Source organism: Amphiura filiformis, chromosome 2 (genome assembly GCF_039555335.1).
Source record: "Amphiura filiformis chromosome 2, Afil_fr2py, whole genome shotgun sequence".
NCBI classification, from domain to species: domain Eukaryota; kingdom Metazoa; phylum Echinodermata; class Ophiuroidea; order Amphilepidida; family Amphiuridae; genus Amphiura; species Amphiura filiformis.
Window position 1 is genome coordinate 21,092,681 of NC_092629.1, and position 26,069 is coordinate 21,118,749.

At 36.6% G+C, this 26,069-nt stretch overlaps 1 protein-coding gene across 1 annotated transcript; it reads left to right on the plus strand.

Annotated features, from left to right (window-relative positions):
- Positions 1-52: 52 nt before the first annotated feature.
- Positions 53-24,441, plus strand: LOC140145983 (tetratricopeptide repeat protein 4-like). Its single transcript, XM_072167717.1, has 10 exons — positions 53-255; positions 2,837-2,954; positions 6,124-6,285; positions 7,281-7,426; positions 8,371-8,427; positions 8,979-9,065; positions 11,078-11,315; positions 14,176-14,263; positions 15,288-15,370; positions 19,042-24,441. Exons 1-7 carry the CDS (start codon positions 124-126, stop codon positions 11,252-11,254), a joined length of 879 nt encoding a protein of 292 aa, XP_072023818.1. The 5' UTR covers positions 53-123; the 3' UTR covers positions 11,255-11,315; positions 14,176-14,263; positions 15,288-15,370; positions 19,042-24,441.
- Positions 24,442-26,069: the final 1,628 nt, after the last annotated feature.

Consider the following 26,069-nt stretch of genomic DNA (forward strand, 5'->3'; position numbering starts at 1 on the left):
ACACATAAAATTCGAGAAAACTTGATACTTTTGATGATTGTTTACAATTTAACATGGGAAATCCCTTACTGGAGTTTTTGGCTACATGTGCAAACAACCAAATCCACATGGGCATCCCCGAAAATGGCAGAACGGCAAATCGAGAAAGATGTTTCGGACCTTGCGAAGGAACTGGACGAAAAGATAGATAAACATATTGACTCGTTACCAAGGAAACCGTACAAAGGTGGTCTAGATCCTGATAATTGGAGAGAGGTAGGTGGTGTCTGCATCTTCGCATTGTAATTGGAAGTGATTTTCTTCGTAATGTAAGCTTACATTGCATGGGAACAAAATTCAGCAGCCTTGGCTTGCACTTGCCCATGTCATGAATCTGATGATGTTGCCACAATCAACAAACTCATGAATTGGTTGGTGGGTTGTCCTCCAGCCAATGTTCATATAATTTTTTCCAAGGTCCCTTTGGCGGCGTTAACCATCGCGTATTATCCTGCGCGCGACGTCAAGCATGTGCATTGGACATTGCATTGTTTGTACTGTAGGTATGCCATAGTTAAGTTCACCACATAAACTTGTATGGCTCAAAATTCGGACCGCTCGCCATTAAGTTGACTGATTTCTATGTTTTGAAATTTGTTGACGTTTTAATGATCCCCGATTTCCCGTCAATTATTCTGTGTGGTGGGTACCAGCCAAACTTCAGAAAAAAAACCATGATCACCGATATTACGATGTGATGACTTACATAGGATACACACTGAGATATTTCTTGCCAAATTTTGACCATTTCTAGACAAGTTGGCCCTAACAATTGATTTTTATTATTCGGGTGCGCCGTCGGATATCACATTACCGGTGCAGCCGGTCAATGTGTGAAAACTACAGTACTGGTGCAACCAGTCACTGTGTGAAACTACAGTAGGCCTACTGGTTGCACCAGTATGTAGTTTTCACACATTGACCGGCTGCACCGGTAATGTGATATCCGACGGCGCACCCGAATAATAAAAATCAATTGTTATGGAATCCCGTCGTGAAAGCCTAGATCTACTTACAAGTTGGCCCTACTTTGTCTGCATTATGTTTAAAAGAACAGTCTTAAGTAAGTAGGCCTATACATGCAACGCTTTTGATGTTTTGGGAGACTGTGAGGGATCCGAACAAAAAAATGATGGAGCTTATTCTTGACTGTGTAATATTCCTTCAGCACGCTGCCGTAAGGTAATCAGTCTTATACGATGGACAGATAGTATCAGTTTGTGAATGAGGACATCGTATAAGTTCCTTGTACTAGGTATGCCAGGTGAATTTAAATTTGCCATCAAACTGCATCATTTTATATATCAAATTAAAGCCCTTGAGTAAAGAAAGTCAAAACTGAAAACCTTTTTGTCATACATGTAGCACTTTCCGTGGCAAAGTTACATCTTATCAAAGATCGACTTTCATCAAAAAGATTCTGCTAGTAAAATTCCCCCAAAACAGCATTACGGGGGTGTTTCTAGATCTTAGTCTCATGATGATAGCACCTTTTTTTAATGGAACTGCTATCAAAATCCCTCTAAAATTCCATATGTGAGTGTCTCATCACCATAAAAAATCATATATTTGGGTAAAAAAAAAGTGAAGTATAGAAAACATATTTATGTAGGTTTCCTTGACCGACCTGTTCTTGAAAAAAAATTAAATTTCTATGTAAATATGTATTGTGTTTGGTCCCCTGTTAACAAAGGTTTGCCTGGCATACCTACATTGTGCAAAATAATATGTGCTGGACGGCAAGCAGTATGCTTAAAAAAACTAGCCTTATACTCCACGTTGTTTCCGAGAAATGGACCGTGACCCCTGGGCCCCCCTCTTTGACAATCACGAGTCGTGACAGTGATATTTTCTGATATTTTCTCCATCTCATGAGTGACTCACTGTGTTGACAATTGAAACCTGGTTCGGTTGAACAAAACAGCTAATTTGGGTGCCCATAGCATTAACCGTAAGGCAAAAAAAAAAAATTGTTGTGTTGCCCTCAAGTGGAAAAATGGGAAATTTGGGTAGGACGGTCGGATTATTATTATTATTATTTTTAAACCTTCAGTTTTTAAAAATCCCCTCAAATATTATAATGCTTGTTCAATTAGGGGACATTTGTCAATTTTGACTTCTGGATACCTGTTAGACAACAATTAAAGACTAGTCTTATGATAAAATATTAATTTTAAGTGAAAAACATTGAGTTTTTGAACAAATCTGTAAAAATCATCATTCAAAAAAAAAAAAAAAAAAAAAATTGCGACCCTGATTTTTCAGGATTTAGGGTAGGACGGTTGAGGGCAACACAACAATTTTTTTTTTTGGCCTAAAGGAGATAACTAGCTCAAATTTGACATTAGATTCTGAAAATATGACAACTTTAGAGTAAGCCTAGATTTCAATTTTCAGCTCTATGGGGAAAATTATAAGCATTGAAAGTCAGAAAATTTCAAGATATGGATAATTTGATACCTTGCCTTTACTGCTATGGGAATGAGAAATGTGCCAGTTAGTTTTCCACTTTACACAAGATTGAATCATTAGGGATTATCCTAATTCAACTATTGATGAAATATAATCCACTTTTCAATAATTACTTTCAAGGATTAAAATGTCACTTAGTCCCACAGTTAAAGTACCATGAAATTACAAATTTAGAAATTTGAAATTTTTTTATTTGAATGTCATCTTTAGAGTCCTTCAACTCAAAAACATGTCTGGCAACTTGTTCCAGGTTTTGTTGGAATGGATCACAATTTTTGTTTCATCACAAAATTTTGAATTACATATTTTTTAAAATATTTTACAGGAGATAGAGAAGATCCCAATTTTTATGACCAAACCTCCAACAGAAGAAGACATTGCAGCATCACCAGATCTTCAAGCTCTACAAGCTCTCAAGTTTGCAGAAGATGACACACCAGAAGGTAGGCATATACGCAATCAAGTATCTGATTGCGATCAAAATCAAAATTCAGTTTTCAATTTCATTACATTAGGAGTGAGCTATATATATACATTGCAGGCGTCTAATTTAGTTTTGCTCTGTTAACAGTTTTTTTGTATTCCATTTGGCCAATCTCACCATGAAATGACAGAATATTTGGATATAGACCCAACAAAAAAGTGTGCAGCGCCCTCAAGTGCACCATAATTCATTCAATTCACTAGATAAAGTATGGTGATGCTTGAGGGCGCTGCACACTTTTTTGTTCTGTCTATATCCAAAAATTTTGTCATTTCATGTTGAGATAGGTCAAGTGGAACAGAAAAAAACTGTTAACAATTTAGAGGAACAACCAAAAATGCATTTTTGACACACACATAAAGCTCACTCCTAATTCTCAGAGCTTTATTTTGCCATTATAATTAGACTTACTTCTGGTTCCAAGTGATACAATACAAAACATTTTCCTAAAACAAAATAAAAACAAAAACAACAAAATTATATTTTTTCAAAAAAAATATATTGTCCTAACCTTCACAAACACAATTCCCATCCCCCAAGCTTAATTTAAATTAAGGTGTGGGCCTCTTAACCCCAGTCGTTGTTTGAATTGTCTCTGAGTAACTTCCAGATTTTTTACAATCGAATCAATCTCTATAGGTCTGAAAGATCATTCATACCAAGATGAAACAATTACACACTGTTGACACCCTCTTTTTCGTATTCAGGGATCAAGAATAATTTATTACTATACATGTAGGCCCTACATCGAATAGGCCTACATTGAAAGTGCTGAAACTTGTTCGTAAACTATTATTGGATTCAATTTTGGGCGATTCCCAGGGAGTGATATTTAGTGTATATGGCGAGTGGAAAATCGCTCGCTAGAAATTGAATTTGGGCCAGTGGCGAGCGAGAGTGATCGCTCGCCCTCAAATGGCAAGGCATGCATAATCTTGTCTTGGTAACACTATCTCCTAAACATAACCGTCAATGACATCAGATTTCCAAGCTGTTTAGGCTCTCAACAGATATAGATGCAGATGATGACAGACCAAAAGATATTTCTACAGAAATTAGCCAACCAGTAATTTAAAATTAAACTTGTTAAATCTATTCAACTCGACTCACGGTTTTGAGAGGCAACGGTTTCACACCTTATCCTAGGTGCATCTTCAGGCCGTCTGTTGGTCTGTCGGCAATTGGTCACTGACCAGTGGCGAGATGGTGTTGCCAGAGGTCGTAGATTTAGAGCCAAACTTCTTGGGAATGTTCTTGATAACAGAATTGTAGGCCCCCGCCAAGGTGTGACGCAGGCCGCCTCCCCTGTTGAGTGAAGGCTGTTCTTTCTTGACATAGATCGCTTCTTTTACTCCTCTTTCGTACCACCTGCGCTCCCTGTCTAAGATTACAACGTCCTTGTTGTCAAAGGAGTGATTCGTGCTGTCCAAATGCGTATATACTGCAGAATCCCCACAACTAGTACATGCTCCACTGAGACCGATTGTTAGTAGTGTGGATTCTGTTACATATAATGTAGCCAAACATGTCGCCTATGTAATCGGCCCTCTGGTTGGGAAGTCTGAGCATCATATCATCAATTTGCAGGATTTTGTCAATAAAATTCAGGACATACAGTTAAATGACGAGGAAACTATAACTTCATATGATGTGTCGGCACCTGTGTACCACCTAAGGAAGCGGTAGACGTAGTACGCGATCGGTTAACGAAGGATAACACCTGGAAGGATAGGACTGAACTTAGTGCATCGCAAGTGTGCGGATTACTGGAACTGTGCTTGAACACTACCTATTTTGTCTATGATGGCAAATTTTATAGACAGCGCGATGGTTGCGCGATGGGTTCGCCAGTATCTCCAATCGTGGTGAATCTGTTTATGGAACAATTTGAACGCACAGCCTTAGATTCATTCACCGGTACGCCACCGACGCACTGGTATCGTTACGTTGACGATACCTGGGTGAAGTTAAACAAAGACCAGCTGTCCCCCTTCTTTGATCACATTAACCAAGTGAATGAACACATCAAATTCACCCAAGAGCCCATCAAGGAAGGAAAACTTGCTTTTTTGGATTGCGAAATGTCAGTATATCGCAAGGACACACACACTGACCAATATTTACTGTTCGATTCACATCACCCCTTAATACACAAGCTTGGGGTCATCAGAACTCTGTTCCATAGAGCCGATACCATCTCTTCTAATGAAATCGTGAAAGAGGAGGAGCATAAACACCGTAAATCAGCCTTGGGTGTGTGTGGATATCGCCAATGGACTTTTCACAAAGCGCTTCCCACTAAGAAACGTGCTTCCAATGACGCTGACACTCGCGACACGCCAAACGACGACACGCCGGTTCAGCGCAAGAACATTACCATCCCATACGTGTCAGATCTATCGGAGAAACTTCGTAGGATCTTCAGCAAACATCAGATCCCCGTCTCTTTCAAACCTACAAACACTTTGAGACAAAAGCTGGTTCACCCAAAAGACAAGCCACCCAAAGACAAACAGAGCAATATTGTCTATGCTATTGAATGCAAGGTCAACAATTGCCAGGACTTGTACATCGGTGAAACAAAACGGACCTTGGCTAAGCGTATGTACCAACACAGACGTGCCAGCACCAGTTGTGGGGATTCTGCAGTATATACGCATTTGGACAGCACGAATCACTCCTTTGACAACAAGGACGTTGTAATCTTAGACAGGGAGCGCAGGTGGTACGAAAGAGGAGTAAAAGAAGCGATCTATGTCAAGAAAGAACAGCCTTCACTCAACAGGGGAGGCGGCCTGCGTCACAACTTGGCGGGGGCCTACAATTCCGTTATCAAGAACATTCCCAAGAAGTTTGGCTCTAAATCTACGACCTCTGGCAACACCATCTCGCCACTGGTCAGTGACCAATTGCCGACAGACCAACAGACGGCCTGAAGTTGCACCTAGGATAAGGTGTGAAACCGTTGCCTCTCAAAACCGTGAGTCCAGTTGAATAGATTTAACAAGTTTAATTTTATATTTGATTATACCTGGATGAATGACAACCTTCACAAACCAACCAGTAATTATTTTTGCAAAATAATCTTTAACATTTAATTTTGCACTGCTTTGCAACTTCATCTTCAGAACTCGCCTCATCCCACAAGGATGATGGTAATGCACACTTCAAAAGAAAACTCTACAAGAGAGCAATCATGGCCTACACAGAGGGTTTACAACAGAAATGTGACAATGTGGATCTTAACACAGTGTTGTATACAAATAGGGCTGCAGCAAACTTTCACTTAGGTAAGTTGAGACATTATGCACAGAAATATGGGTACAGCATCAGTATCCCTATTAAATATTTTCCTGCAACGGAAACAATTTAAATTTCCAACATTTCTTACATATTTCTATATTAATAAGAGAAGTAAAATTTCCCTCCAGATTTCCTGAGAATGAGCTTATTTTTTTGTTTTCACCTAATTTTTTCATGGCATGATGCAACCCATGCAGAATTTTTCAAGTGACAACTGTCTATAAGCCGTCAAAAAATAGCCTATTCTACGGGCCCGGCTGATCCAGAATCCCCCGTTTTATTATTTTTGGCTGAATATTTCTAGAAAATATGTTTACAAAAAATCTTTTTTCAGATTTTTGGTGATATTTTGGGTAATTTAGCCTCCAGAAAAAAAAATGCCTGACCGATCTTACTTGTAAGATCCGCAGCCCATAGAATGTGTTTTTTTTTCATTTATTTTTTATGTATACACTGTTTACAATGTATTTATGCACTGTATAATACACACTTTGCTTGACTGCATGATGTACTGTAATGTCAGAAAAGTAGAGAAGAAATTTTCTATTTAAAAAGTACTATCCCTTGTGGCGAATGAAACAAGTCAGTTGAGATCCATACACCCTAAATGGAAGACATGATCTTAATCTCCCACACAGGAGGTGTAGATTTCAAATGGAGTCATCCATTCAGGTAAACCCATTTGAAATTCACACTCCATGTGTGGAAGATTAAGGTCATGTCTTCGTCACATCTTCCATTGGGGTGTAGATTTAAATTGGAATGGTCCAGTGCTTAATACAGAATAACACTTGTTTTACTCAAAAATTATCAACAAGACGGGTGACCCATTGATGATCGAGCAAGTTTAATGGGCAGAGAATTTGTACATGCCCGATGATCTGGTGATCATATTTGGAACTCTGACAATTGGACAATTAAATACTTTAAATAGGGGAAAAATAACAAACTTAATTTCATACCATCTTGTTTTTCTCTGCAGGCAATCATCGGTCTTCTTTAAATGATGCAACAGAAGCTATACAACTCAAACCATCTCACGTGAAGGCTTTATTACGTGCTGCACAATGCTGTCTGAAGCTACAGGAATACACACAATGTATACAATGGTGTGATAAAGGCTTGCAAATATCCTTTTACTTGTATGTGTAGTCAGTTGATTCATACACTTCCTTTCACCTTATTATAAATTCGAAAATGGTGAAGCAAAATGCAGAGTTATGTATCACCTGAACTATATGTTCAAATAGGGTGTCCATCTATACTGAGTTGTGTGTCCAGGGTGTTTGTGTTGAAAACTTGTGAACAAGGTATCTTGAGAATTGTAAGGGCTATGGGAAGAAAACTTGGTGGGGGGTAGCATTACCAGAGGTTATTTAGATTTTGAGTGCCAAATATGATAATTAAGTAGGTTATTTGCATAATTATGTATATCAAGGAAAATAACCTTGTGAACAGATTACCTGGAGATCAGTACTGGGTTACAGTGACATAACTTGGTTGGGAGTAGCACACCCAGAGGTTCTCGACCTTATCAGATTTTCTTTTGCATGGGGGTAAGTTTGAATTTGTGTCTCAAAGCCCCAGGGTGCAGCTTTGTAGTTAGAGAATCCCCTTTGTTTTACTTCTGTTATCAAAAGCAAGTGGTCATAAAAGCAGGTGAGACTATTGATTGACAACCTCCTTGTTTTATTTTGGGTCACTTTTGTGTGAACACGAAAGGCAAGATTTAAAAGCTATATGCTAGTTTCCTAAGACAAAACCTGATTGCCCTAATATTGGTAAAATGTTACACTGTACAGTATTTACACTGAAGCATAAATTAATATTAAGTTGATAAAGACATATTTGGCTGTTCCAGTTGAAATCCATACACCTTCTATAGAAGACATACAACCTTAATCTACCACACAGGGGGTGTTGATTTCAAATGAAGTCGCCCCATTCAGGTAAGCTATTTGAAATTCACATTCTGTGTGTAGAAGATTAAGGTCATGTCTTCCATAGAGGGGTGTACAGAATTCAATTGCTAGTCTGTTTTGTAAATTTTGTTTTTCCTTAATGCCTGACACATAGATTCCAATGATAAGAAGTTCCTGGATGTCAGAGCACAAGCAGTCAAAGAAAAGGTTGGTATTAGCAGCTGTCTCCAATAGTAAACTCATCATCATTGTCATAATAGTCATTGTCAATGTCATCATCATCATTATCATTAGTATCATTATCATTAACAATGCAAGAGTAAATGGCAAGGTTAGATCCAGTAAAGTAGAGGGGGCTAGCTATGCATTGTTGGCATGAAAAGTTAAATTAGTAAGGTTTCGAATAGAGTTTCTTCCACTGATTTGGAGACATATCGCAAAATAAGGCCATAGGCCTTGAAATATAATGCTGTCAGACATAACACAGCAAAAGTTCCAAGTCTGTAAAGAGACATCTGCATGTAGCGAAGCTGAGGTAGAAATACTTGGTGTTTACTCAGTTAGTCTGGTTGAGGTCAATTTTGTTTGAACCAGAAGTGAGTTAAAACACCCTGCTACATTATAAAGCCTAGAACCCTTGTATCAATATGATTAGTGACATCATCATTATTATGATCATCATCCCATCCATGTTGAACCTAAATTATTTTAAAATCTGATTTCTTTGTCTCTTTATGTCTTTCTCTTTCATCACACAGAAAACGTTGGAGAAAGACCGAAGGAAAAAGAAAGCTTCTGAGAAGAAAGAACTCGCCAGACTGGAGAAGATTATGATGGCTATAAAGGTAATTTACATATGTCTGCCCTCCCAAGTAAAAAAACAAGGGTTAACCTGGTTTAAACTGGGATTAATATGGCTCAAACCATGGTTAAACCATATCTGCACAGGATCTGCTCTGTTTGATGCTATCAGATACTGCCTTTAATTTTGGTGGCAGACCGATTCAAATAATTGCCTCCCAAATCAATGTGTGTAGTATTAATATTTTTGATGCATTTTTGATTTAGAATCACAGAGAATTCTCCTCTTTTGTGCAAAAGCAAAAATTTGTGACGTTCAGTCATATTTTCTGAAGAAATTTTTGCCACCTTAACCCTAACCCTCCAAGTTGTTTTTGGCTATTGGAAAAGAAAGAATGAAATGAAAAAGCAGAGGAGATGAACAAAAAAGAAGTTGTTTGGTACGCCCGTGTTTCGACCTCTCATATGTCATACAGTGCATCGCCTACCAGTAGTCACTGGTATGTCGCTGGCCCGTACTTTAGGTGATTGCATCATTCCATCATGTGGGAGGTATGCAGTGTGCTGTGGTTCTAAATCAGTACTGATTTGGCACTGCTGCTGTGAATTTTGGAGGAGAAACTAAAATTGTTCAAAACATGAGTGCCCAATTTACCATATCATAAAAAACATCCATTTTATCTCTATTCAGATCAGTTATGAGGAACTGTCTCACAAAGACTACTGAACGTTGGTGTATTTAATTGTTGGACAGATTTGTAGGGCTGCTAGCAATGAGTTGGGTTGCTTACATACTTTGCACAAGCTTACACCCACTGCCTGGATACAACATGATGTTATGTGATTGGTCAATACCACATTGAGCTATTCCAGTTGAAATCCATACACCCCTATGGAAGACATGACCTTAAGGGGAGGCAATCTTTTGTGCATAATTATAGAGGGCCAGGGGATTCACTCTATCATTATAAAAAAATATTTGAAGTAATCAAAGAGCCCCAGGAATAAAAATTGTAGTGTAATTCATGCCAGACACAATTTCTTTTAATGACAAAAATGAATTTTTGTAATTGATCAAAAACCAAACGTTTTATACCAATTTTGAATTTAGCCTGAATCCATAAATATGGCACCTCTCGCCCTTTTTTAGGTCAAGGCTGTTTTGACCATTATGCAGCGAACCATTGTTGAAGCTATTTCACATACATGTTCAAAACACTCTAGAGAAAGAATGTGACCATATATTGCTGAAATATCTTTTGTTGATTTCGAATGATAATGTCTTAACGTCAGTAAATTTTAAGGTCAAATTCCTAAAATCAAAACAAAACATTGCGATGCAGATATTCCCCAACTTATGCAATTTCATCATCGTATCAGTGTCTTTATTATTTTTTTGAGACCTTTTCCAAACGTTCGTGCTATTTATGCATAAAACGGCCAATCTATCTTTACAAAATGCATCATTGTTATCTAAACAAAAGGCTAAGGATAGCATTATGAGATTTATCTTTTATTATAACACTCTTCAGTTCATCCGCCTCCGTGGCTGAGCGGTAAAGAACAGGACTGATAATCAATGACGCATGGAATCGTTGGTTCGAGTCCCGTCGAGGCCTGTGGAAACTTTTTTTTTCTTCAAAATTCATGATCGCATTCCGAAATGAGTAACTTGTCGGTAAATCGTGTATTGTATCCTAAATCTTCCACACAGTGAGTGCAAATTTCAAGTGGGGTTACCTGAATGGGTGACTCCATTTGAGATCTACACTTCCTGTGTGGGAGATTAAGGTTGTGTCTTCCATAGAGGCTGTATCGATTTCAACTGGAATAGCCATGTTGTGTGTGCATATGTTACAGCACCATGCTTTTGGGATATGTACTTGTTGCATTCAAATGTATATTTTCTGTCCAAAAATTAATTATACAGACAGTAGCAATAAAAAGCATTTACCTCTATTAAATGAAACTTCAAATTACAGTACTTGTTTGTTATCTATGAACTAAAAAATAAATGTTTCTTGAATTGACTGGAATTAAATCGAACTGTTCTCAGGAAAGAAACATCAGATTTGCTGCATTGCCGACTGAAGATGGGGACAATGTTGACGAAGAAGGACCCACAAGTGAAGAGAAATTATATGAGGCTCGCATAATGGCTGCCTTAGCAACCAACCATGTATCTGGGGCATCAGTTGAGTTGGATGAAGAGGGCGCCTCAGTTGGCCAGTAAGATTCTTGTATCCAGAGTACAGTCAGAGTGATTTGATTGAAGCATTTCATGAAAATTCTAGGTTTGTAGCAGGGAGAAGTTGTGGGGACCGTTTATGTGACATGATCTAATCCACTCAGACCAAAATCCTTGTCCAGCTTGTAGGTTAACTATAACCCTAACCCGCCCAAGTACTACAAAATACTACTTGATAAATGCGCTGTTTGTGCATGCATTTCACAGTTTCGCTGGCCAGCGAAGCCCAAGACCTGTGGCAAAGTGTCGCCGATCCTGTGCTTGGCATGCGAGGGATCTCGGGTTCGAATCCCACCCAGAGCAAACAACTTCTTTCTTTCTTTTCTCTCTTTATTCCTTCCTTCTTTCCCTTCCTGTCGCCAAAAAGCCTCTGGCGGGTTAGGGTTAATTAAATTGTGTATCACTTGTTGGGAGTGAAGTTGTACAAAATAAGCAGGGGGAGTGCATTAGACACATCAACGTCTCAGTTCAAGTGCAGTGTTTTGTATAATTTCTCGAGCAATAAGTGATACGCATTTATTAACCTATTTCATAGGCCATAACACATCAAAAGAACTGAACTCAGTCACGATAGACTGAGTAATGCACATTGGCAACATTTATGCTGGTATTAAATATAAGGTCTACAAGTTATAAGTTCCCCCCTAATACTTTTAAAATAAGTCAAAAAATATTTTACGAAATGTAAAAAGGTATAGGTAGCCTTATTTGTTTTACACATATGGACTAAATTATTGTCACACATTATTGTGTTTAGTCACAATGGTTCAATATGTAAAAAAGAGACAGTTTTAAACAGTGTTAACGTTGCATCTGAGTCCATAGGAGTTAACTATCAAACAATACAGTAGTTCAGGTCTATTCATGTGTTTGTTAAGGAAAACCTGACTGCTATGGACTCAGGTGCAACTTTTAAAACGGCCTCTTTTCTTATACAATCAACCATTGTAACTGAATGCAATGATCTGTGATGCTATAAATTGATCCACATGTGTAAACCAAATAGGGCTATTTATATACCTCATATATAGATTCCTGTCATCTGATTGGTTGAAAGTGCAGTCATTGAATTAACTATGCCCGCAAAATGAACTATGGACCGGTCCATGGAAATGAACTATGGACCGGTCATGTGCGTCACGATCAAACCGCGCGTTTTCCCAGCGTAAAATGATATTACGCACGCGTTAATGTTTTCACGCGCTATAAATACGCAAAAATCGCAGATTGTAATCTGTGTGCCGTTCGCATTGAAACTATTAATTTCTCTTCCCAAAAGCGATGCTTTCAACAAAGCAGATGACAAGAATCTTAAGATTTGGTATATATAAAACAAATATTGACTGCTTTTTATTCGGGACTATGCCCCTCGGCTACGCCTCGGGGCATATTCATGGTTTTGAGATCACCGCGGGCCTATAATTTTAACCATGCCCCTCATAGCAGTCAATATTTGTATAACATATCTTTTTACATTTTTATAGCAATTTTCTTTGTTTTGCCTCATCTATTAGAGTCAAAATTAAAAATGAACATATCTGACTATGAAAACTAACATTTTGTGGAAAAGAAATATGACTTTAAACCATTCGGTTTTACATCACATTTTTGTGCTATGGGTACGTAAATTTGTGTTAACGTTGCAATTAATTAAAAAATGAGGAGCATTTTGTGATGCAAAACCAGGTAAATTGAATGCTGGCTGAAATACATTTTGACAGTATACAATACTGTCAAACGAGGGAAAATAGTTGCCCTATTTCCCCGATATAAACCATGTAGTATTTGTTTTATTACATCAAACTTAGGTGGTGGGGATGAGGTTGTCATGTAGATGTTAACTATCGCATGGTGAAATAGGTTGTATCGTTTGCGATTGACCAATAAATTGACATGATTTGCTCATGAATATTCTTGAGGTGTAATATGACTACTACACCAGGCACAAAAAGAAACTCGTCAGTTATATTCATCCTTGCTGTTCAATAACATGATAATTTTAGATTATTCTGAAATATACATTTGGTTAATTGGACTTTTCTTTCTCATCTGACACCCTGTTCATGAACATTGAGCAAGAATTGATCAAGATATGCGCCTCAAACTCTCAAACCCCAAAATGAAAAGTTGCAATTTTAACGATTCAATTGTGCCTGTTACACTGTGTGCTTTATTGATTGGCTGTGGTGTTTGTGTGCAATTCAACGATGCGTTCCCAATGAAAATCGTTGAAAATGCAACTTTTGATTTTGGGGTTTGAGGCTTTGGAAGCGCATATCTTGGTCAATTCTTGTTTGTTTTTCATGAACAGGGTGTCAAATGAGAAAGCAAAGTCCAATTAACAAAATGTATATTTCAGAATAATCCAAAATTATCATGTTATTGAACAGCAAGGATGAATATAACTGACGAGTTTCTTTTTGTGCCTGGTGTATATGAGGCAATGTGATGTAGCTGTCTGTACGTAACATGATTTTGCCTCAAAAATGAGTTACAAACTATGTTATGGGTCTTCATAAAACAAAGTACAGGTATGTGCAAAAATGGTTCACTAAAAGTTACTGAGTGTTACGTCTCTAAATGTGCTATTCCAGTTGAAATCCATACACCCCCTATCCATAACCTTAATCTTTCCCGCAAGGAGTGTAGACTTGAAATGGAGTCATTGGCTATTTATAATACAAACTCCATGTGTGAAAGAGTATCAGTAAGGTCAAGTCTTCAATACGAGTGTATGGATTTCAATTGGAATAGCAGATTTTGTTTGTCATTATCTTTAACAGTTGTGTAACTGTTGTTGCTGCTCTCTATTTGTCGTAGGTTTGTTTGGTTTTGTTTTATTTTGTTCCCTTTGTTTATTCAGCTTATGCAGTAATTCCAAGAACTTTATCTTACTTTATTTATAGGTTTTTAGATCATTTTGAAATAATGTTTGGGGTGGATGAATCTGTGCCATGGGATGAAGATAAGGTCTACACTCTAGAGAATTTACAGGTATGACTAATTAGATCCTAGTATTGTGTGATTGTTTGATTATGCATGTTCAATTTCCCATCGATGCACACTGTTACTTACATCATACTTACATCATGGACCTATACGCCAACTTTATTTTCAACTGTGTCTACGCCCACTTGTGCCAACGTAAAAAACAAGAACTCTATTTACCCAGCAAACACAAGACAATATTAAAATGTTTTAAACATATTAAATATTTTGGGTTTTGGTTTTGTAAAGATGTTGAAATATTTAAAGAAATGTTGAGTTAGACCAAAAACAAATTGTTTGCTTGCCCTCCACCAACCGACCCAAAATTGGCTAAAATCAGAGTCAGCCCTTTTTAAAAACATTTTTTTTAGTTTTAGTTTTTAATTTTAATGGTTTTTATTACTTTTTCTGTGTCTAAATTTCATTTCAAAGCTAAATTTGGCCAACAACATTTTTCTGATAACTTTGGAAGGTCGCCATACAGCTCTTTGTTTGTCATATGCTGTTTCCAGTGGACATTATATATACATAGCCCTCAGCAGTCTGGTATAGCACACTATTGTGTTTTGAGACTGAAAATCACACTGAAAGTGAAAACCATTTTCAGCATTACTCTTTTCAGTGTGGTTATTGTCTGCATTATGCGCATAGACCAGGGGATTCATTTCCATAACAATAGTATTTTTTCAGTGTGATCGAGAAATGATCTGAATCAACAGAAACCGTTGAAGTGCTTTTTAGTGGTATTATCTAATGTATACTTTTTTACTGCAGTTTCAGTGTGATTTTCAGTTTCAATATCTTATTTAGGAGCATAAATAAACTTTAAGTAATTTATGTGTGTTCTTTTTTTTTTTTATTCCCTGTACTTAGATCTGGTGGTGGGAGAAAAACATGTGTACAAACAATGGCCTATCCACCAGACCCCTTCAATGTAAATTCAACAGTTAGTATTCAATACATAGCTTCATGAAAATGTGAAACCTTTAATAACAGGGAAAGTTTTATGTGTGTTCTTATTCTGCTGCAGGTGTACTTTGAAGATATAGCCAAACGACAGCTGGTAAGAGTGAACCCCAAAATGACTGTGAAAAAGGTTTTACAGAATGAAAGGTAAAGTTATATAGCTTATAGTAAATATTTCATTTGTATGAACACAGTTGCCAACATTACAGCAGCTGTATGTGTTCCGACCATGAACATATGCCACATATTTATTTCAAAATACAATGGGAACACATGGTTTTGGATACAATAATAAAAATGTGACACAATCTGGTCCATAGAGGCCAAAGGAGGTCTCTAATCATTACAAATGTACCTTATACAAGCATTAGGCTATCATATACTGAAAACACTAATGGCCTAACATACTTAGTTCTGAAGTTCTAAAGTGTTGTGATGTTTATTTTCTTCTGTATTTTATTGTTTTTTACTTCATACTTTTGCTTTAATCTCAATTTCAAATTTGCCGCCTTTGGTCTATGGACCAGATGGTGTCATAAATACTAACCAATCATAAGTGAGTTGGCATGGTTGAATTCACTTCCACGTTATGCACATGCAAGCTTTCATCACACATTGTACGTGGACAATTGTCATGGTGTTTAGCAGCTGTGTTCATTCAAATGAAATTTCCACTATATAGTACATGTATGTGTGCATAAAGTATGTAAAACAGGGATACGTGTACGCACGGTTTTCACAGTTTGATAATCTGCATGATAAGCTCCTCTTGAACGTCACAGAGATGGAGAGATCATAGAATTTATTTGCCATATTTCTCTAATTAACCCCCTGGGTCGCATTTTCCAAAACAGGGTCGTTAATTGAATCTATTTTTTGCAATGATAAATCCCATCTGTATTACTGCCTGGCAGTCAACAGCGGTGCTCACAAACAAAATGGAATACTGTAAACATGGTTAAAACAATGGTCACACACATGCATATCGTGACAGTGGCGTTCGCATGCTTGAAAATAAGGGTACTAGGGTATTTCCGGCATTAAAGGAACAATGATTTTGTTTTAAAACTAGCAGGGAAGCTTTAATATGCGAGAATACACATTTATTTACTACATTGTAACTATAAAATCAGGCAAAATATCCCCATTTGACAACAGTATCAAATAATTATAAAGATGATGCTAGAGGCATTATCAGCTATTATATAGTAAGCACATACAAACTAAATATGAATTCTACGCATCCAAGGATGGCATGTGAATGGTGTGTGTGTTGGGGGTAGGTGTACCTATGATGAAGATTATTGATGTCCGCATTTTCATGGTTTTGTACACATGCCCCTGTTCTGCTCCCTATTCCAGAAAAATACAGCACTAATTTTTTTGGGATAAAAAAAGTATTATTCTGTTTTGCCAAATAAAACATGTAGCTAAATCCTAATCTGTTACAGTAAAACCTCATTATAACGAAATCTGATACAAGAAAAACCCTGTTATAAAGAAGTATTTTTCCAGAACCAAGATACAAAATTCTTTTGTTATTCATTGTTTTTACAACCCTGATATAACGAAATTTGGATATAAAGAACTAATTTCTCTGTCCTTGACAACTTCGTTATATTGAGTTTCCACTGTAGTTAGTTTTAACTGCCAATCAAAGTCAAATTTAGTCAATTTTTGTAAATAAGGAAAACACATTTTCATATCTTTTTAAGAACCAATTATCAAATATAATATAAAAATATTTACTGATCATGTGGGATATGGTAAAATCTATTGGTCCCGAGGTGAATTGGAGACCGTGGGCCTACTATTTTTCAGAGACCACCAGGTCGAGGGAAAATAGTAGGCTCACGGACAACATGACCTGCTACACATGAATACTCAGAAACCGGTACTGAAATTCCGCGTACGTGGCGAGTTGCACCGACCACTAGGAACTGCGACAGGCGACACGGCAATGAGGGTATACATGCTCAGAGGGAAATAGTAGTACTATTTCCCGGGGAAATAGTACTTCCAATAAGTACCCTGTCCCCTCATCAATCAGCTTTTTGACTACTTTGCAAAATGGTTAAAACTATTTTTGGTCACATGATACTCGTTTAACCGATTAATGAATGAGAATATATTAATCAAGAATATAACATAAAATATTCAAAGTATGTTCTAACTCTTCGCCTATACTCAATATGTGTACATCCATATCAAAACGATGCACTTGTCGGCTGCTACATGTGTCTCATTTCACATAATAGCTAGGAATACATTGTAAATACCAGACTCATATCAAGTGTAGGTCACTTCAAATCATCCCTAAGTGAAATTGTATAAGGAATGTTCTCTGTATTCCTAAACCATGTGACGTGGGATGATTTGAAGTGACCTCCACTTTGAAGATGAGTCAATTGTAAAAAAAAATCTAAATTGCAAAAATATTAAATTTGCCAGTTAGAATTAACTAAAAGATTAGGATGTATCATGTTTCATATTGCAAAACAGTGTAATTAATCTTTTTAATTCAAAGAAATTAGTGCTGCATTTTTCTGCAATAGGGAGTACATCTTTTGAAAGAAAGTGAATTGGTGAGTTGGTAAGACATGGACTTTTTCCTGTTACATTCTAATAAACTGTGTACACACGACTAATTCTGGACGACGATGTCCACTCACGGTGTGGCACTTACCTCAAGAAATCTCAAGTAGGCTAACAATGCATCGAGCATAAGAGGTTTCGCAAATTGACTCCGGGAGAGGCAAGATGTGAAAGTGATGTCATACACAAACCGTTAAAATATAACTGCAACTTTTTTTTCTCTTTTCCACTGAGCACGCCACGGTGCCAATGCTTTTATTTTGTTTTGTTTTTATAGACAAAAGAACAATTAAGAAGAATCACAAAAAATCACAAAGAATATATAACTGCAACTTTGCAAGCTGGTGTAGTATCAGGGTAACTTGACTCTCTTAACTTGAAAGTTAACATTGAAATCTGTGATGAATGGCTGCTGATTCCTGTTAAAACAGAAGGTTTAATTTTGTGTGTGATGTCAGTTTTATGTTTCATGTGTTTGGGGGGATTTTCACAACCTCCCTGTGATATACCATACCGTTACCCTGCTATAAAAATGTTATAACTCATTTATTTGTAATTTTGAGAATAAGTACAAAATATGGTTCAAGCATGCATCAGTTATTACATAATCACCCTCAGCCCTCGAATTTAGTGGGCAGTGGGGATGGGCACCCACGGCAAAATGCCATGGGTTAATTCAAGGGCTGATCACCCTAATTATTTCTGATTATTCCATTTAATTTGTCTCATTGTTGTTTGTTTGTGTGCAAAGATTGGTGAATAAATATGTTTAAATGTATCATTCAACCATGTTTTGTACTTGTTCTTAAAATTACCAAAAAAAAGTTATTGTAGCAGGGTGATGATATGGGGGTTGTACAGGGTCAGTCCATGATTTGCTGGGAGTGTCATGATTCGGAACATAGTTGATGGGTGTTGCTTGTGTCCACTGTTTTCTTCATATATTCTATAGGTGAAATAGAAGACCCTTTAGTCCTATAGGGCTTTGATCATAAATGACCAATTATTTGTTCACCTTTCTGGCTTTCTCCTTCCGTTGAACTTGTTTTGGACTAAGGTTTGGTATTCATTAAATGGATGTCAAAATTTAAATCTGTTTTGCTGGCAAAATGAATGTATATTCTTCAAGCACCTTAGGTCAAATCCTGTAACATTAGGGTACATGTATATATGCACATGCTTTATTCTGACTCTTAAATATCCTTTTTTATTTATTTCTACAGGTATCAGGTAGTAGGCAATACACCGACCTTTCTCATTTTATCAAAAGGATCACCATTTTCTGATGACTATTTGAAGCGATATGGCAGGTAGCATGTGGATCATCAACTTCAGAATTTACTCTCGTTGTACGGTCGTATGAACAAATATGTGAGATAACCCATGAATCACCCCAGCTCAGAAACACAAGGCCGTATGTTCATTTTGAGCAAAAAGGCATTTGACGATTTGGTCATACTATATTTGGCCAAACTTTATAACCATAATGATGAAAGGTTCATAATTGATTCTCATTGTATGAACAAATATGTGAGGTAAACTATATAGATCAGCACCAGCCAAATGACTCTGTAAAGAGATTGAGGGCTCAGAAACAGAAGGCCTTATGTCCATTTTGTCCATTATGAGAAAAAGGCGATTGAGGTATAGTCGTATTACATAACCACATCATGATGAGAGCTTGTTATGCTAATAACTTTGAAAAAGCTTTGTTATGGAAAGAGAATTTTATTCTGATAATTATAAGATACCAAAATTTAATTTTTGAACAAATTGGACATGTAATGAGTCATTGTATTTCTGAGTCCTCGGGATAGTAAGGAATCATATACCATGTAGGTCTCGACCACAGCATGAAATTGAACTAGATTACTCAAAAACTAAATTACTAGTTCTTCAGAGTTATGTACCGTGCGTCAAAAAATTTTAAGTGTGAACGCAGAAGTCATAACCAGTCGCGCCGATTGGCTGATCAACAGTCATGACAACATGAAGGTTTACCCATTTTAAAAGGGTGTCTCCAGCAATCACAACATTATGCATGAATCACATGGTTTTATTCAAAACAAGCTCATATTGACCATAAAAACAAATAAAAACAGCCAGCTCTCAACATGCGATATTCAAATTTCACATGCTGAAATTGTCAAGTGCAGTGACATCATGGTTCTTTGTACTCAATTGTTGTCAGCCTTCATTGTATTACTGTAACATCATTTGCACTGGACAATTTCGGCGCCCGGGAATTTTGAATATAGCGTTGTTGAGATACGGTTGTATTAATTCGTTTTTATGGTCAATATGAGTTTGTTTCAAGTAAAACCATGTGATTCGTGCTTGATAATTAATTTTCTAACATAGGCATAATGGTGTGATTGCCGGAGACATTCTTTAATTGGTCATCAACTGCAGAAGTGCTTGATGATCTTAATCGCATACCCGGAAATCGTAGGAACCAGGCAATTCTTGTTTAGGGCTCAAGAACCATGATACACTTTGCTTCATAGAGTGGTAAAATAGAGCCATAAAATTTGTATTATATATCTTTCAAAAATTCAAAATTATTTGACTTCAGAAGGACATTCCTCGTTTTTAAAATGCAATTTGATATGTCTGATGTGCTCCCAGGTCCCACAATAAATATGCTATCTGTGCCCTTAAAGATTTTTCAGCAGCATAAAAACAAACACGCCATTTAAGAATAATTGTTCATCAATTTCTTGCTGTTCGTTCATCCATGGGAGGATGGCTTTGTTGAACAGCATTGTAATAGTGGCAGTTCAAGGCACAAACAAGACAATCACTTTGTTGCTGCTGAATTAAGTTGTGTTCACACATTCGAACATAAGTCACTTATTACTCATTTCTCATTGTACATCAATGGGTCAGTTTTAGGTTTTGAAACTATTACCTTACGTAAAAACTTATTCCAAGAATTGTCATAGATTATTGAAATTACAAACTATGTGCAATTTTTAAAGTCACTAAAATAATGCATGATGTGAAGGCATGAGATATGTTCACTTACTTGTGTACGTTTCAACAACACCTGTTGTCTTTATCAACACTTGATGGGTAGTGACTGCTACTGACAACCGACGCTAGAAATAGTTCCAGCGTTGATCTTAGAGTTGCCAGTTAGTTTTCCTCCAAGGGATTTTTTAGATCCCTGTTTCAGAAACTGATCAAATATGTGAGATAGTTGGTACTGTCCTTCATCTTAGAAATAAGAAAGAGGAGGGGCACCACCATGAACAGAGACGAAGGACAGTACCAAGTGTTGATAAAGACAACAGGTGTTGTTGAAACGTACACAAGTAAGTGAACATTCTGGATCAGATTCAAAGAACTTTGTTAACCAGTTTACTATACCGATCCTGATGAATCTGTTCAATCCAGATATCTTACACTTCCCATATTGCATTTCTCCCATTTCAGTTTCTTACACTGATTTGCTATCTAGTGCAACATGTGTCGATAGTGATGAAATGTACCTCAATGAACAGAGCACATTCAGGCCAGTGTATAGTCCTAAGTATTTCCAGATGTTGTTCTGCTGCGACAGACATTGCGTTTTGGGTTCTCCGCGCAGCACGTTTTTGTTTTCGGCTGTGATTTTCCGCTCAAATGATTGTAACTTCGTTTTGGGCTTTTTTCCTCTCAATGTTTCTGGCTGCAGACAATTAGCCACTGCATCTGTCGCAATTGAAAATGCCCATAAGACTATATATACCATAAAGATTTGTCTAATGGTGCACATGGGTCCTTTGCCTTCAGGGTACATGCATACACATAGAAAATCCCTCTGAAAATCTCCACAAGAATTCAGCTGGGATTTCTCTTGCAGAGCACTTTATAAGTGTCTGCCTAGAATTATAGTTATGTCAAGGGAGCCCATATGCACCATAAGGCAAATCTTTACAATATACAAACAAAAGGTGGGGTCTGCTTGCGTACTTGCAGAATAATCACACGGACAAAAGCACAGAAAACACTGCAGTATCAAATGCAAGGTGAAAAGAAAATGTAGATGTGCTCAAAAATAAAACGAAAGAAAACTACTAAAAGTATAGAAGCATTTATTTTTCTTCATTCATGCTGAGACTAAAATGTCTTTTTGTCTCAAATTCATGTCAGTCGTTTCCAACCAATTAATATAATAAAATAGCGAAGTTTTCACATATTTATTGTGGGACCTGAGAGCACATCAGACATATCAAATTGCATTTTGAAAACGAGGAATGTCCTCAAAGCTAATGATATGTGCTTAAAGTGTATGTAGCTGGGATGAAAAGCCGTCCATAATATGAAAGTTTTGACCTTTCGTATTAAAGATGTAGATTTTTCCGCCAAATAGCAAAAAAAATGTAGGTCTTTTGAGAACAATATCTCCAATATGAAAGGATCAAAAATGTTCAATTGATGGTCGGCTTTTCATCCCAGCTACATACACTTTAAGTACATATCATTAGATTAATAGAGTTTACTTCTAGGTGGGTTCAATATCAAAAATATCAAAATTTTAATGATTTGCCATAAAATTTGTATTATATATCTTTCAAAAATTCAAAATTATTTGATTTCAGAAGGACATTCATCTTTTTCAAAATGCAATTTGATATGTCTGATGTGCTCCCAGGTCCCACAATAAATACGCTATCTGTGCCCTTAAAGATGTTTCAGCAGCATAAAAGCAAACATGTCAATTAAGAATAATAATATTATTGTTCATCAATTTTTTACTGTTCGTTCATCCATGGGAGGATGGCTTTGTTGAACAGCATTGTAATAGTGGCAGTTCAAGGCACGAACAAGACAATCACTTTGTTGCTGCTGAATTAAGTTGTGTTCACACATTCGAGCACAAGTCACTTATTACCGGCAATAAGTGAATTAGTACCAGTAATAAGTCACTTATGTCCGACCGTGTGAACATGACTTAAGTGAGAAGTTCTATTTTTGCGGGGACATGGCTTTCTTACTTCTTTACGCACACGATCAAACTTTCACTAAATGAGCAGGCTTTCATTTCATGTGCATAATTTTCGAGTTCAAAGTGGAAAAATTCACTATTAAAAGCCATCATTTTGAATATAACATCATGATATGTCAAGCAAACACCAAAATGTTTTTAAAAAGTTATAAACCAGTTTCAATACATTCGATATGAAATAAACCAACACTACAACATTTTCTTCCAACTAATGTAAGTTACATTTTACCAATATTTATGTTTAAAAAAACAATTTGGGAATTCAAACTAATAAATTGGCCAATTTATCTGCGCACAGACCAGCTTTGATGCATACAATTTTACATTTTTCCTATCAAGTCAAAAAAAATTAATTGATAGAGGTATTATTTTAACATCATGTGTGTCAAAGATCTTTAATCGCATTGTATCCAAAGCTATTTCCACTATTCTATAAGATCATAACGTTTCAGAAATTCAGGGCGGGGTCAGGAAGGATCACATGTGTGTTATAGGAACACATCTTCACACTAAAGAGTATTACTGCGATGAGATTGGCTGAAAACAAGTCGACCTTCCTGGCCTTCCTTGATTTCCGGAAGGCTTTCGATACGGTATGGAAAGATGGTCTCCTCTCCATTGCTTGGAAATTAGGAATAAGAGGTAGTGTATGTAAACTCATTGATAGTATGTACACTGATGTTCAGGCCAAGGTAACTTTTGGGGAAATTGATACAGACTTTTTTAACATAGAAGACGGCATGAAACAGGGCTGTGTGCTTTCCCCAATTTTATTTTGCGCCTACATAAATGAGTTTGCTATAAACTCTTAAAGGATTGTAATTTAGATGTGCGTGTATACGATTTAGAAATAAATGTTTGTTCTGGGCAGATGATATTGTCTTAATTGCATTTTGCAGTGGGTGCCCATCCCCACTGCCGTAATGCCCTCAAAATATGTCCTTTACCCAAGGCAGTCACTTGCCATGCCCTCTAATGAAGGTGCTGTCGGTGCCCCAGCCCTGCCCCTTCATTATAAAATCATCTATCTATGTTTTTGTGTGTTTTCTTCACTTTTGAGAAATTGCCTTGGTGCCTTTCTCAAATTTTCAACAGTTGCCATGATGCCCTCTTGAAATATTACAAACTACCAAGCTGCCTTGCCTTTTCAGTGAAAATCCAAGGCAATTATCAACTTGCCTTTAAAAAGTTGCCACGGCCCTTCAGATCCTTAATTCTGGCGGCTTGGTTTTAATAATGACAAATCGAATGTTATTATCATAGGTAAAGAATCCAATAAGCAGGGAAAAAACTTGCTCTGGAAGTTAAGAGAGAAAGCACCATCTCTACTTGTGATTCATATAAATATCTTGGTGTCCACACAAACAACAATTTGACCGATCGGAAGTTATTAAAAAGGGTAAGGGTATATTTCACCCTTTTTCTACAATCGGTGAAAAAAATAGTTGGTACACTTGCTCAAAACAATTCAAATACATGCATGTTGTACCATGAAAACTAAATTAATGCAAAATATTTTTCTGTTGATTTCGTTTGTATATCATAGATCAGCATTTATATTGATGGTACTATAGGTTCCATACAAACAAACAAACAAAAAGTTTTTACTGAGGATTCATTGATTTTTTAATTAAAAAAATTGTTTTTCCTCATTTGGAAATATAGTTTTGTTATTTTTTAAACTTTGATAGGAAAAACATAAAATTGGTAATTTATTATGTAAATATTAGTAAAATTATGTTGTAAATTGCATTTGTTGGAAGAATTGTTTGATTAACACTGTAAATTTGTGGAATTATTTCATGTATAAGAATGTCTATTTTGAAAATTTCAATCATATAAAGCTCTTATGTCACTGTTATCTCAAGCTTATTTAGTCCAGGGAAAAAAACGTTCCTCAATGGATTTGAAAAATCTTCACAAGCTTTGAGACATAGGCCTACTAAAGACATATAATGTAGACATGCATGTCTGCAATCATATAGATTGAATATAATACCACTCTTTTTCAAAGATGCTAATCTTACACAGGTGTAATGAATATTCTATAGAATTACGATCCAGGTCTTTATTGCCTGTTCTTTGACATTTATGGTTCAATGTGTAGGTACCGCGTGAACGTTGTAGTGCATGGCGATATAAACACAGCCAAATTAAAAAGTCTCCACTAGTTCCATCCCCATTTAATCAGAGTCTGATGAGTTTATGGCAAAATAATATATATAATAATTTTCTATACACTTTCTTTCGAAGGTTGATACCAAATTTGATATCAAAAGTTTAATCATTGTGAGCATAGGAACCGTTGTTTGGAAATTCATGCAATTTTAAAAATGACATAGGGAGTTGTATCAAGCGGCGGAGCTAGCGCGAGTGTCAAGAATCACGTCGCCTGAATAGGCTGGCAGGTTAATCGATTACATTACGTTTCACTACCTGGAGAGAATTGATCAAAAATTGAATTCCCTCCTGAGATTGGTATCTGTCAATGAGTTGACCAGATCACAATGATGTCATATAGGCAGTATATATAACACAAATGGTCAATATGAGTTACATAAAATGACCTTGTGTGGTATTTAGTTCCCAGGTAGTGAGTTTTGCCTGAGGCAATTTGTGGTTAAATGTTGATCCCTCACTACAAGAGTTATTACCGTCCATTTGGTTGAAAAATGAGGTGAGAAATGATCAAATCTCTCCAGGTAACAAAACGTTATGTATAAACCACCTCTTCTCAACATCTACACGCATCTGAGAGGTCTAATTACCCATGCATGCACATCAAAATGCAAATCAAATACCCCACTCTTTTATTGTGAGCAGGCAAGTGCACAATGATTCCAAAGGGTTCTTCGGCCACATAATAAGCTGGTACCATGCATTGGCTTTTGCATGGTCAATTCGTAATTTGTCATTTTTAGAATTGCACAAATTCATAAACAATGGTTCCTATGGTCACGATGATTAAACTTTTGATATCAAATTTGGTATCAACCTGCGAAGGAAAGTATATAGAAAATTATTATATAAATTATTTTGCCATAAACTCATCAGACTCTGATTAAATGGGGATGGCACTAGTGGAGACTTTTTAATTTGGCTGTGTTTATTCAAAAAATGCATTCATCTATTGATATGGTAGTTAATCCCCTTATTACATCACTTCTACGGTGATTAGGATAAAATGTATATTATATAATTTCAAAGCTGAGTATAAGGCCTGTTACATACTTTTTAGCGGACATAGAATATTTGATC